The sequence below is a fragment of the Mytilus californianus genome, unplaced genomic scaffold (assembly GCF_021869535.1).
Source record: "Mytilus californianus isolate M0D057914Y unplaced genomic scaffold, xbMytCali1.0.p SCAF_6, whole genome shotgun sequence".
In the NCBI taxonomy this organism is placed as follows: domain Eukaryota; kingdom Metazoa; phylum Mollusca; class Bivalvia; order Mytilida; family Mytilidae; genus Mytilus; species Mytilus californianus.
Window position 1 is genome coordinate 57,622,773 of NW_026262712.1, and position 13,992 is coordinate 57,636,764.

A 13,992-nucleotide genomic window follows, 5' to 3' on the forward strand; every position below is an offset into this window, starting at 1 on the left:
ATACTAATGAATCCACTGTAAACAAAATATAAAAATAAGATGTGGATGATTGCCAATCATACAACTTTCCATACCAGACCAAATGACACAGAAATTAAAAACTATAGGTCACCATGCACCCTTCAATAATGAGTAAACCCCATATCGCATAGTCAGCTATAAAAGACTGTTAATGAATTTCATATCCTTAGTATATTGTACTGCTTATAAAGCATAATTTCCTTTTCTATTAAGGAGTCTACTTTCAAATAATCAAATTCTCCTCCGGCTCTGGGATCAGTCTTAAAGTCTCAAACACAGAATCTAATTTGGTTTCAGATAACACACTATAAGAGGATATTTACTGTAGTAAATTACAGAACAACAAAGTCTTGTCATTTAAACATTGATAACCTTGAGGATGGAAAGAAGAAAAAAAAGATAACGAGTTACAACTTTTAATATTAAGAGATCAACAAATTCTATACACACCCATCTTGTTTCTATACAATTTGTGGTATTGAGATCAAAATGTTAACGATTGATCTGTTGTATACCATATTGCACTTTAAAGTTTGACCGTTGTTTTGCTCAGCAATGATTATATAATATTAACAAAATCAATCAGATTTTAATTATAATCTTAAATTCATCCGAAAATTCATGACAGTAGTATTACTTCTACATGATTTGTGTAATAAATCAAATTCTCCATTACTGTAATCTTCAACTAAAAATATCAAAATTAATTGTGAATCATCTTTTGTAAACCTTACAACTGTTTTGTTCACACGATATAGCACTGATGAATTAAAAGTATCACAGTCTTTGGTAGTCGTAAATAATTTTTGTGTCAATAAATCTGTTTAATCACGCCAATAGCTCATCAATTTCTCTGAGAAGGTCATCATCGTCGGCAGGTTCACATCCAGTCATATCTGAATCTTCATTACTGAACTCTAGCCATGAGTCATCACTTGTCTTTTTGGTAGGCGACCTGTAATGTTATCATGGTTCATCGTTAAAATAAATGTAAAATTTGAATTGATAAAAACAATAACAATAACATAAAGATTTCTACATTCAAACAGTTGCTAGACTATTACTGTTTAGCTGATCTTTTAAAGTCGTTAGTAAAAATGCTAAATTCTAATGAAGGACCTCATATATATCATGCAAGTTCTTTTCAAGGGTTTTGTGCTCACAAACACATTAAACCTGCCACATTCTGTATGTGCCTATCAAAAGTCTGGAGCATATTATTCACTGGTAGTTGTTGTCTGCTGTCAGTTATATTTCTTTTTCCTTTATTGTTTTGTCATAAATCAGACAGTTTTTTTTTTGTTTCACATTTTGTCATATCAAAACCTTTTATAGATGACTATAAGATTTAGTCAATGGAATCTACAATGACTACCTAAAACCTTGCAGATATGAAAGGGTCTGGATGGGAGGTCCTTCATTTCTTTATTCTTTAATTTTTAGTTCATTTTTCTATATTCTTTATTCATTTTGTCCATTATTCTCTATTTTTTATATTTTAGCACACAATTATTCTCTAATTTGTATCTTTTTTTGCCTATTTTTCTCTATTCTTTGTTTGTCTTGCCCTTTAATCTGTACTTTTTGTCCATTATTCTCTATTCTGTGGACCCTATCCAGACCCTCATATAAATGCTGAAGAAAAAGGTTAAAAAAGTCACCACAAACTGTATGTTCAAATAACAATTTGCAATGAGTGTAAAAATTCTTACATTTCAAGAAGATCATCTGTATCCTCTTTGGAATTTTCTGGAACTGAAGTTGATAATAGTTCTAAATGTTCTGTAGAACTATCAACTTGGTCAGACTGAGGTGGATTACTATCATCTGTGGTTTCTTGGAGAGTAAAGCTGAACGTCTCCAACAAACCACTTTTTGTATCTGGTACCTCTGTTTTTATTGGAGATTTCTTTGGTTCTGCTATTTCATTCAAAATGGTTTCTGTAAACAAAAGTTTTGAAAGAACTTTACGACGAAATAAAATATCCAAATTTTTTAAATGTTCTCCACAGAGGCCATTTGTTATTTCAAACGCACTCCTTTTTCTTACAAAATTATGAAGACAATTTTCCTGACACCTGTCAAAGAGGTATAACTGGTATTTACCTAATCTGAGAAATTAAATAAACAATAATATTTTAAAGTGATGCATAATTTAAGTGTTGCGTTTATATTTGACTTCCTTAATAAGTTTCTTTTTATTACATTGCCTTTTAATGTACTGTATATTCATTTATTTTTTTAGTACCAATTTTCGTTGATTGAAGAAAACTGCAAGTTTTCCTGGATATTGGATTTCATGGTTTTGCCATAGTCTGCATATATATTCCTATATAACATTTGTAATTTGTTGAACATTTATATTCATGATTCCTGGGTATCCATGAAATCCACAAAATTTGATATACAACAATTTATAAAAAATCCACACTTTGTGTTGATGTAACACCAATAGGTTTATGACATCAGAGTGACATTACAGGTTCTAATTTACATGTGTAATATCAGTTTTTTTTCACTTGTGTAATTACAGGATTTTTTTCACATGTGTAAATACAGGATTTCTTTCACATGTGTAATTATAAGGATTTTTTTCACATGTGTAATGTGTAGTTAACAGGTTTTTTTTATTTAGAAAACACAGTATTTCATTGCAACTAATGTAATAAAACATTTATGTTTTATTAGACAAAATTTTCTTGTGCATTTGTATGGGAACCATTGACCTAAAACCTTTAATTTTGACATATATCAATTTTTCACTGTGCAGCAATTTAGAGATAGACATACTGACAGTAACTACAAGACAGTTATGTCTATTTTTGAAAAGACTCAATATATAAATAAATATGTGGAACAAACTTTAAAGTGCCCATAGTCTACAGAGTTGAAGAAAGGATTAGTTTGCTTTATTGCCATCTTCAAATAATTTAATATTGGATGTAACACATGTACATCTTCTGATTGGCTGAAAGTTTTGTATCTATCATCTCATAGACATAATTTTGTCATTTGACAGTGACGTCATCAGTATTTTTTCATGATTTACTCCTTTAAAATGGAATTTAGAATTTTAATTATATGGAATGACTGTAATATTTTTTCTGTCTATTAGAAATAACTTCAAAAATGTGGTGCACACTTTAAAATAACACGCTACGTGCATTATTTAGTATGCACCACATTTCTGATGTTATTTCTTCATAGTCAGAAAATATGTAACAGTCATTCCTTAAACAAAATTTACCAACAGAAGGATCTTTTTAACCTAACTAAAATTAGGAGACAGATTTGTAAAAGCAAATTTGCTTATTTCAGAATCCTAAATATGTATTTCAATTGTATTATATTGTTATGCGATGAGTTATCTGAAAAAATATTGTTTAAACTAACTAGAATTAATGATATTCAGATCAACCTTAAGACTATGAGAGAAGGGGTTGTGTATAAGAAAAGGATACCATTTTCCTTATCACTGAAACCAATAGGGGTAATTTTCTTTCTTTTAGACTTTTCTTCAGTTTTAGCCTTCTTTTCTCTTTGTTTCTCAAGTTTCTTCCTTTTCTCTTCCATTATCTGAGAATATGTCTTGATAGTTTCTGGCTCAGATTTCTGTTATTAAAATGCAAATCAAGTCAATAATTTTACACTGTATACGAATCAAATATCAGAAATATCAAATCTGCAGTAGAAGCAATAAAACATAAATTTTATGTAAATTTAAGTGCCTTTTATACTTTAAAGATGACAGTCATTGAGGTTAAACAAGCATTCTGAGAGTATTGCATGGCAATACATAGTCCCCTACTGGGTAAAAATTCATTATACTGGAACAAAATGCTAACTTGTTCTATAACTTGTCATGGTGTAAACAAAAAGAAAATATCAAGTCAATATCTTCAAGCATGACTAAAAACAGTGTGGAAAACTGATTATATGAGTGAATTTTTCAAGTCCAAGGACCATAATTCTGCACAAAATTATCAGACCGAAACAAAAATTTGAACTTGATCTGTAACTTGTCATGATAAAACTATATACTAATTATCAATCAATATCTTCAAGCATGATGAAAAAAAGTGTGGAAAACACTCTAACATTAGATGTGATTAATAGTTCTCTAAAATTAGATATGATGTAATACAATGTATATTTATTTTCAAGTTATAATCAAATATGATTAATAGTTCCAAATATTTTTTCTTTCATTTGTCACAAACTAATATAGATTTGTAACTTATCTATAAAATGTCAACAACTTTTATCTATACACAATGTAATGTAATGAAATATATACCTTAATAAAAATAGATTATTATCTAATTAAAAGATTTCACTTCATAATTTTTTTTTATGTATATAGCATTCAGAAAATTAGTTTATACAAAATAAAAAACACTTCAAACAATTAACCAAAGAATGTCTTTAAAAAAATGAGTTATCTCTCTTTGTACAGAAATATGGTTTAACATACAAAATGTAGTACTCTAACATTAGATATGGACCATGATAACTCTGGACTAAATCATCAGACCGGAACAAAATTCGTACTTGATCTATAACTTGTCATGATAAAACTATATACCAAAAATCAAATCAATATCTTCAAGAACGAAGAAAAAAAGTGTGGAAAGCTGATTTGCCGGACTGACGGATGGACAGACGGACGGACAGACAGACGGACGGAGTGCAAACCTAAAGTCCCTTTCGACTTCGTCGGTAGGGGACTAATAAATAATTTATATCTCCTTTATAATAGGATGCTGAATGATATCTGGACCTATCAATAAAGTGCATCTTTCTTTAACAGCAGAGGGCAAATTCATTATTTTTCTTTCCTTGTGGGGGCCGCAATATTACAGCCTCTACCCAAAATACCGTTTTTTGGCTCCAATGGCTCTTTTAGAGATTAACTGTGTGATACGCATTTCAAAATTGATGCATGTTCCCTCAAGCTAAGGCTATTTATTGTCATGTTTCTTAGGTTTAAGGTGTAGTTTGAGCCCAAATACAAATTTCAAAAATTGAAATCAGATAAAACTGGTATTTCTAGAAGGGTGGGCTTCTCTGCATTGTCTGGCACTTACAGTACAGAGGCCTAAAACTTCCTGAAATAGTGTAAACTCTCAGGCATACAATAACTGATCAGGTTTAGTATCTGAATGACTACTTCCTGTTGCTGGTCAAGATGAAGCCAAATATCAGGAAAAATTGGAAAATTCTGGATTTTGATGGAAATGACTTTCTTTAGTCTGCCATACCCAGATCAGTTTCACTTCAACGGAGCACTTTTGCAGTTAATGTGTTCATTGGGATCCACTCTACATGTATGCAGACTACAGTAGGATACATATACCAGCATCCCTTATTCTTGCAGGTCAAGAAATAGGACAAAAATAATCAAAATTGATGCTTTTTGCACCAGGTGACCAATTTGGGGAAATAGAAAACAATTGTTTGGTAATAACAGAAAGGAATGCCTGCAGGGAGCCCATAAAAATAATTGGTAGGTTGTTGTATTTTCCTAAAAGATATCTTTAAGAATCATAAAGAATTCTTGAAAATTCTATATTGTAGGCCATATTGGTTTTCAAAAAGTGAATCCGAACTCCTTCTTCCCCCACACATTCATCCTATTATGGAAGACCCCTTACCTTTTCTTTATGTTTTTGTGTGATTTTTTAGGTGGTGAAATACTGCTCTTATCATATTCTTCTTCATAGGAAGTCACTGAAAAATAAATCATGATCATGAACATAATTATCAAAATAACGTGGTCAAAACAACAGCTTTAGATGAACATAAATTAAATCAGACCTCGAAATATTCATACCAAATAACTTGGGCAAAAATAAATTTTACAGCCATATGTTGTCACTGAAAAACAAATCAAACACTTGAAACATTTATATAAAATCATGACTGCTACAGACTATACAGACAATATCTTAAGAACAAATCTTCTTTCTTTTTCAGCTGAACAACAACCTGTGATGACTAAGTTGTCTAAAATTAGATATGATTTAACACTCAAACATTGTTAGAATCAGCATATCAAAGAACCCAAGAATTCAATCGTTGATTAAACAAAAGTTTAATTTAGGACCCTTTGGTCCTCGATGAGGTATTATCTAACTAATAATGAAAATAAATACAGGTTTAGATTCAGCATTTCAAAGAACCCTATATATATTCAATTTATGATGAAATCAAAAACACAGTTTAATTTTGGACCCCGATTTGGACCAACTTGAAAACAGAAATCAAAATATACTAGTATGTTTATTAATAGACAATAAAAGCTTAGTTTTTAAAGTTCACCTTATAAAAAAAAATATATATAGCATTCAGAATTTTAGTTTTTAAAGAATAACCAACAAACTTAACACAAAATTCTTCGAACAATTTACCAAAGGAAAGAACAAATAAATCCAAAATTTTATTTATCATCAATACAATGTCTTTTAAAAATCTATAAAACTTATCTGTAATTATCTTCAAAATGTCTAATAATGAACAGTAAATTTCTAACTATATTTACTCCTATATAGCTTTTAATCATCAACACTTAGAAAACAGAAAATTTTCAAATAAATCTGTCACTCCAATTATAATTGTGAGATAAGACATTAATTAACCATATGTTTAGTAAACTGATAACAGGTGAAAATTATCTATAAAGGCTAAGTGTAATCAAACTTTATGTATATAATTAACAATTTCTGTTCAAAGGAAAATAACTCAATCACAAAAAAGTACCACTTATGGATATTAAAAAGGGTGATAACTCAACAACGAGAAACGCTAAAATCGTGAAAATTGAACTTGACCTTCATTTAGTCGCAGGAAACACGCAGGGCTTATCCTAGTACCTCTCCATTGGTTAGGGACACATTAGCTCTAGATTATTTTATTGATGCTATTCCTGAGACAGAAGTACGACTCAGGTTAAGGAAGGTTGGACCAAAATCAATTAATGAGGCAGAGAATATTGCCGTTAGACTCGAAGCATTATGAGTTGCTGATAGACAGAAAGGTCGTAACGTTCGTACGGCCGATACTGAAACCGTTCAAGATCATAGTCTGAAATGAGAAATTAATGAAATTAAACAAGGTATTAAATCTTTGACAAGTGAAGTAGTTAATATCAAAAATCAAAATGGTCAGCAATTCATAGGAGAAAATAATTATAGAAGAAATCAAAATAATTTCAATAGAAATTTTAACAATAGAGGGGCATTTCGTGGTTAGGAAAACGGACAAATGTCCATGATGTCGGGAGCGAGAATGAATTTTCGACACTATAACTACTATTATTTTGATATTATGTCGTGCCAGCAAAACGGTTGTTTTGTTTTGGCTACTTTAGATTTATATATTATATGTAATTAAAAGTTCCTACACTCGTTTTAGTTGGGGCTGTGTTTATTTTGAAGACAGATGTGTTTTGGACAATTATTATACCGAAACAGATCTTATATGTATAAATATCATGTTGATTTCCTTTCACTAAGGATTGTTTAATAATTAAATACGAGGTTATCCCTTGTCTCAAAATCAGAGGTAATGCCTCTTGCTGTAATATATCTGTGGCAGAGATTGTAGAAGTTCCACTCTAGATATAAATGATTAATAAAGGCAAGGCCTTCAGTGGCGCTAAATACTATTTTGTTGCAATTTGTTTAAAACTTATGAACACTTTTGGGGAATATACTGATCTGTATTGGTCACTTCTGGTTTAGAAATTAAAAAAAATATATAGAAGGTCAACTGATTATATGGTTAGAAACTCTGGTTATATGTAGTGCTATATATATACAATTGTTCAACACACTAGCAGGATGGTAATAGATGATTACGCTCTTAGTCGGAGGCCCTATCAAGAGAATTGTTCTCTGAGCTCGTAAATAGAGCAAAATAGAAAAAAAAATAATAAGTATATATGTTGGTAGAGTTGAGCTAGATGATGAAAGCTCAATAAATGACAAGACTGTCTCAGTTTATTACTGAAATGTAGATATTTTGGCCTGGCCAGTCAAAAATATACCTTGAAGGTATGATTCTTGAGAGTTGATCAGTAAGAATATAGTAGATATTGATCAGTAAATAACGAGAGGTACACAACGAGGCACCTTCCGAAAAAGGCTGCGTGTACATGAAATATTCCCCAGATCGGATAGTAACTGAATGTTGTTGATTGCTCAAAAGAGATAGACACATGTTTGACATAATTTCTGGTCAGTGTTTATGGAGCAAAGAATGACAGAACGGATTTGCTAGAGAAACGTTTCACAATGTTTGCAAGCCCGGATATGAGTATAAAAGTGGGAATAATTCTAAGCAATGTCAAATAATATTGTCAAAACTGGAAGAATAAATAATAAAGAGTAATAAGTTGATAGAAAGAGAAAATTGCTCAATAGAGATAAACACGAGATTGACCAGATCATTGGTCGATGTTTATGGAGTAAAGCTTAGTAAAAAGCGGGTTTGCTTAAGAAATATTTCACAATATGTGCAAGCCAGAATATGAATATAATGAGTGAAATAAGTATGTGATACAAGATAGGGCTGTAAAAAAAAAAACTAAGAACAGAAAATAAAAAAATAATAATTATTTAAGAATAGATATGAACGACAAATTTGCTCAATAGAGATAGACACATGAGTGACCTAACTACTGGTCAGTGTTTATGTAGCAAAGAATGATAAAACGAGTTTGCTAGAGAAGCATTTCAAAATGTTTGCAAGCCTGAATATCAGAATGAAAGGAAAAACCTGAAACCAGAGTTGACAAAAATCAAAGTACAAAAGTTCTGTAAGTGTAGGTGGTTAACATGAATGAACTTATTCGTGTATTTCTTTTTGTATGTTCGTCGGCTAAAAAAAAATAATAATGAATTGGTTCTAGTTTAATTAAACCTTAATGACGAATGTATTTGGGGACCAAATCCTTAAAGGTGGGGCAATGTAATGCCGGCCTTCCCCCCTTTTTATATTAAATCTATGTCTGAATAGTTTCTGGAAATTATTGAGGATAAACGATAGATGTTAGTGAGATGTCCAATGTTGAAAATAATATAAGACCTGTAATTTGTTATTTTGGCTGTTGTTTCAAGGCTACGACAGATTTGTGTATGTTATGAAGTTTTATTTCACGTACTGATTCCATATTTCGCGGTAATTACCTTGTTAGAATATAAACTCAAATAAAACTCTTCTAATGATCTACTAATAAATTTAAAGTCAAAACCCATCTTTATTGATGAAGATCAATCCATATTTACAAACAATATCAACATTACGGGAATTTCCCTTGTGTGATCCATGGTTGCCGATTGGTAAACAATATGTAACAAGGTCTGCCATTGGTCAGTCGAAAGTATAAAAGCAAATGCAAAAACAGAACCGAGAGAGTGTTGGGTTGACAAAGAATGGGAAGTGACAAACTTTAATAGAAGCTGGAATGTGTCTGAGAAATACAGACAAGCGTTGAAAATTAACTTTGTTTTAAATTAAGATTGTCGGTGCCGGTGACGGTGCTAAATACGGGTGACAGTGACGGTGCTAAATACGGTTGCCGGTGACGGTGCTAAATACGGTTGCCGGTGACGGTGCTAAATACGGTTGCCGGTGACGGTGACGGTGCTAAATACGGTTGCCGATACCGGTGACGGTGACGGTGACTGTGCCGGTGACGGTGCTATTGAAGTGATATTAAAGGTGCACATTAAGTGTTTTGTTGGCGGTTCCGACATGATTAATATGTCATTTAATTTGTTATACTAAGTTGTTGTCTTCTATAATGTAGTAGGGTGTAATATCCTTAAATTGAGATTATAGAAAGATGCTAAATAAGTGACAACCTTGTTACTTGACTGTTGAATTATAGACTAGTTTTGTTTGTATATGTAAGAACAACCATTACCGGGGACCTGGCCAGACCAGTGAGAGAGCCGGCAAGATCCATTCTCTCCGTCGAGGATTATATTTGATATTAATAAAATATGAAACTTTATTTTATTCAGATATTTTATTTCACAACTGACAATATATATATAAACACAAGTATACGATTTCCCTTTCTGTAACGTGTTTTTGTCCGACGGTAAACAGTGGACGTCGAACCTTGCACTTTATAGATCATTTTACTCTCTTTTTCTTTGTGACCCTGTGTTCTCTGGTGGCCGACTCTAGCACCAGGGAGGCAGCGTTTCAGTATATCAATAACTTTTTCTGAATATACCTTTAAGTTTGGTATTTTAGAAATATATTCTACTGATAGAATAGTACTGACTAGTGCCCCTCAGGTAGTACAGATTTTCTCCTGAATTTTGCTGCTATCAAATTCATATGATTCTAGAGAATACAGAACGCAAAAGTATTTGATTTATCCAAATTTCAAAAAGTCCAAAAGAAAAAAAATTCAATGCATGCACTTGTTATAATGTATCAGCATTCCGTGTGTATTTTAGACTAGGCGAATCTAATTAATCATCGAGATGACCTCCAAAGAATGCCGATCGTCATATATTTGATGTAATATTAATACACGGACAAGCATGTGCCATCTTATTATAACAGATGTTTAGGTCTGTTAGATTTAATGTCGTTGATTAAAATAGTATGTAAATCAAAGTTATTTTCTGTACACAAATGATTTCTGTGTGTGCAGAATCAGTAAACGAAATATTTCTTCTAAGTGGCTCCTTTTTTTCTCTTTCCATTGTTGACATTTTATACTTTTTGATAACTGAACATGCTTAGCACATCCGTAAGCTATCTCCAGCTAAGGACTAAATGGCAGGTCGTATGGATACGGATTCAACTGAGGTTGAATTATTGACTTGCGAGCCAATAATACATCAACTATGTTATTAAGCTGATTTTGACAAACTTGAACTACACTGACTGCTAATAGCGAAATATTATTTCACAATTAAGCTTTTAAAAATGTTTGAAACAAAACAAAAAATCAAATTAAAATGTTTGTCTAAATCGTAGCTAATGTCCCTTCAAAGTCATTTGAAACGAGTTTCTCGCGATTATAATATTAAAGAAATCAATTATTGAACAAATAAATGCATATATTCTAAACTAATTTCTTTGCACATTTTCTTTAAGATTTCTTACGAATCCATAACATATTATCGACAACAAATATTTCATTCGGTGATTGTTGATCGAAAACTGTGACTGCTTATTAACTTTCGGGTTTTGATGCCAATTTTTACCAATCGTAACCTTGATAAAAAATCAACAAAGAATCATAGAGCACGTGTGTAATATGTGAGATGATAAAGTAATGGTTATTTTATTTGATTTTTATTCCCCCGGCGTTCCCATTTGTTAATTAAACTTTGTCATAACATTTGATACATGGTTTGGTGTATTAAACTGTGTCTTTCAGCTGTTAGATTGCGGAAAGTCTTACGAGATTTTTAATGGTTAGGGACACGTCATACGGAAGAGCTGTCGTCGAATAAGAGAACGGGAAGACAATAATTCAAAATCAATACATTTCTGAACATTTTCATAAGATGCAGAATTTTCTTTTAAAATTATGTTCACGTGTTTTATAATAAAAGTTAGCCATTCAAGTATATGAAATATATTTTATCTCTTCTTAAATTGGATCATATGACTAACGTCCAGCGACAAATACTTCATGAATATTCAAGACGATCCATTTGTAGTGAAGTTTAAAATCAATCAGAAATTTAGTAACAAATGAACCCCGTGACGTATTTTTTTTCAAAGCAGCAGTTATCAGGTGTGAAAAAAAATAATTTAAAAGTCGAAATGTTCAGATGTTTTAAAAATTTCAATTTTTTACTGTGAAAAAGTTCAATGATACTTTTATTTTAAGTATGCCCATAATACGACTCCGTGTGTCTTAGTTTACTGGTTTGAAATTTTAACCTAAGCATTGATCGGTGCTTTTGATTACAAGTATCTGGAATGTTTGTCCTCTTAATAGGTTGTTTGATGTAAATGAAATTTATCCAGTTTTTTATAAAAGAAATATTTTAAGTTCAAATAACAGACTTTGTTGATAATTAAATAAAATTCATGAAAGCAAACAACGTGTATTGAAGCAAACCAAAGTCATGCAGTCTATGTGCCCTTTTATCTTTCTACAATGCATTAGGTCAGGCCAACGAGTGATGTTAATTCATTGGAAGCCTCTCGTGAAATATATTCTTACAAATCGTACGTCAAAATAGTTGTGAAATGTACACGTCATAGGATGCGGCAAGAGAACATTGTCATTTATGCTGAATTCAGGGTTAAATCAAAACTCTTTTAATCATACCATCAGATTTTCCTTTAAGTTTAATTTGAACTACTTTCTGATTGACTCATCACATAGATATTCTGATTTTAACACCATGAATGAAACTTTGTACTTTGGTTTTTGTCTCGCCATGACAGAGTAAAAAAACGAGACATAGGTTTGCCGTTTACGGCGGCGGCGACGACGGCGACAGCGACGGCGGCGTCAACAATGTTTTAGTTTGTGATTAGGTCTAGTTTATGGTGAAACACTAGTGGTAGGTCAGTGATGTTTGGTATGCAGTTGTATAAGCATAGGCATATCTCATTTCCATGGAGATTATTTGGCTTCGCCCCCTCAGTCATGGTCTATCGACTTTGAAACTTTTGCCTAGTTTACATGTATTAGTTTGTGATTAGGTCAGTTTATGGGGAACCACTAGTGGTAGGTCGATGATGTTTGGTATGCAGTTGTATAAGCATTGACATATCTCATTTCAATTAAGATTATTTGGCTCCGCCCCCTCAGTCATGGTCTATTGACTAAAAATATTTCGAGGTATAGTTTTAATTTCTCCGAAAGTAACAACATATAAGACATATTATGCTCTTTACAAATATTGCGAAGAATGGAAAACAAAATAAAAAACAAAACTAAAGTTCTGTTTTTATTCAAACAAAACTAAAGTTCTGTTTTTATTCATATGGAAAATCTCAGCAAATCCCAAGTGAACATTTTTTTGTCAAGATATTGAAATTGTAACAGAATACAATTCTTTCTTTCAAATAAAACGCATCTGTCAGTTATAACTAGTAACAAAAGTTATGTATAGTGTAAAAAATGTAGACAACGCAATTTGTTAATATGGCATCAATGTGACTTATTTGATTAAATGGTTTTCCCAATACTTTTGTTATGATCCGAAACATTTGGGATTTGAAAATATAGATAAACTTGAAAGTGTACATTTAGAATTTGGTAAAATGATTTTACATTTAAAAGAGTCGAACTTGTTGTATTACCACATTACTCTATAAAAAATAGGAAGATGTAGGATGAATGCCTATGAGACAACAATCCACCAAGGACGAAATGACGTAGATGTTAATAAAGCTGAGAGTTGCGAATGATTAACTTCAGGGGTAGACTTTGAAATGAAGAAAAGAAAGTAACATGTGTGCTGTATACACACTTAATAAGTTTCACATTATAATAATGACGAAATAGAAATTTTACCAAATCAAAAATATTTTTAATGATTTCAAGAGTTGTGACAATGTGACACACAAATGTTCAGAAATGATAAAGAGAACAAGTACACGAAAAAGATACTAACAGAGTAAGCATATTTTATGTTTGTTTCGTGCAGCTTCTATAAAGGCCTTCAACATTTAGTTAGTTAAAGAAGTATTCAATAATTGTATCATCCATTGTTTGAACTTCTGTCAATTAACAGGGCCAAATAAGCACAAAAGTGTATCTTCTACTTTTTTTTCGATGCTGTAAAATATTAATGGGTCTACGACTTTTTTTTTGGAAGGGGTGGGGTGGGGGGTGGGGGTTCACATCAGTCAAAGAGGTGTTGTTGGTAACAGAAACTACAACAAAGCGTCGTACTAAACGTTTTCGATTTTCGTAACCACAACGGTAACAGATCTTTGCAACTTAATTTGAAGTCAGCGACCCAATGATGA

At 31.7% G+C, this 13,992-nt stretch overlaps 1 protein-coding gene across 1 annotated transcript in view; it reads right to left on the bottom strand.

The window, feature by feature from the left end:
* Positions 1-849: 849 nt before the first annotated feature.
* The window catches only part of LOC127706556 (uncharacterized), a 108,067-nt gene continuing 94,924 nt past the window's right edge, over positions 850-13,992 (bottom strand). The window contains exons 2-4 of the mRNA XM_052211211.1: positions 3,483-3,633; positions 1,734-1,962; positions 850-976 (exon numbers count right to left, since the gene is read on the bottom strand). Coding sequence (XP_052067171.1) covers positions 850-976; positions 1,734-1,962; positions 3,483-3,594 — 468 coding nt within the window. The 5' untranslated portion in view covers positions 3,595-3,633. The remainder of the gene's footprint in view (positions 977-1,733; positions 1,963-3,482; positions 3,634-13,992) is intronic.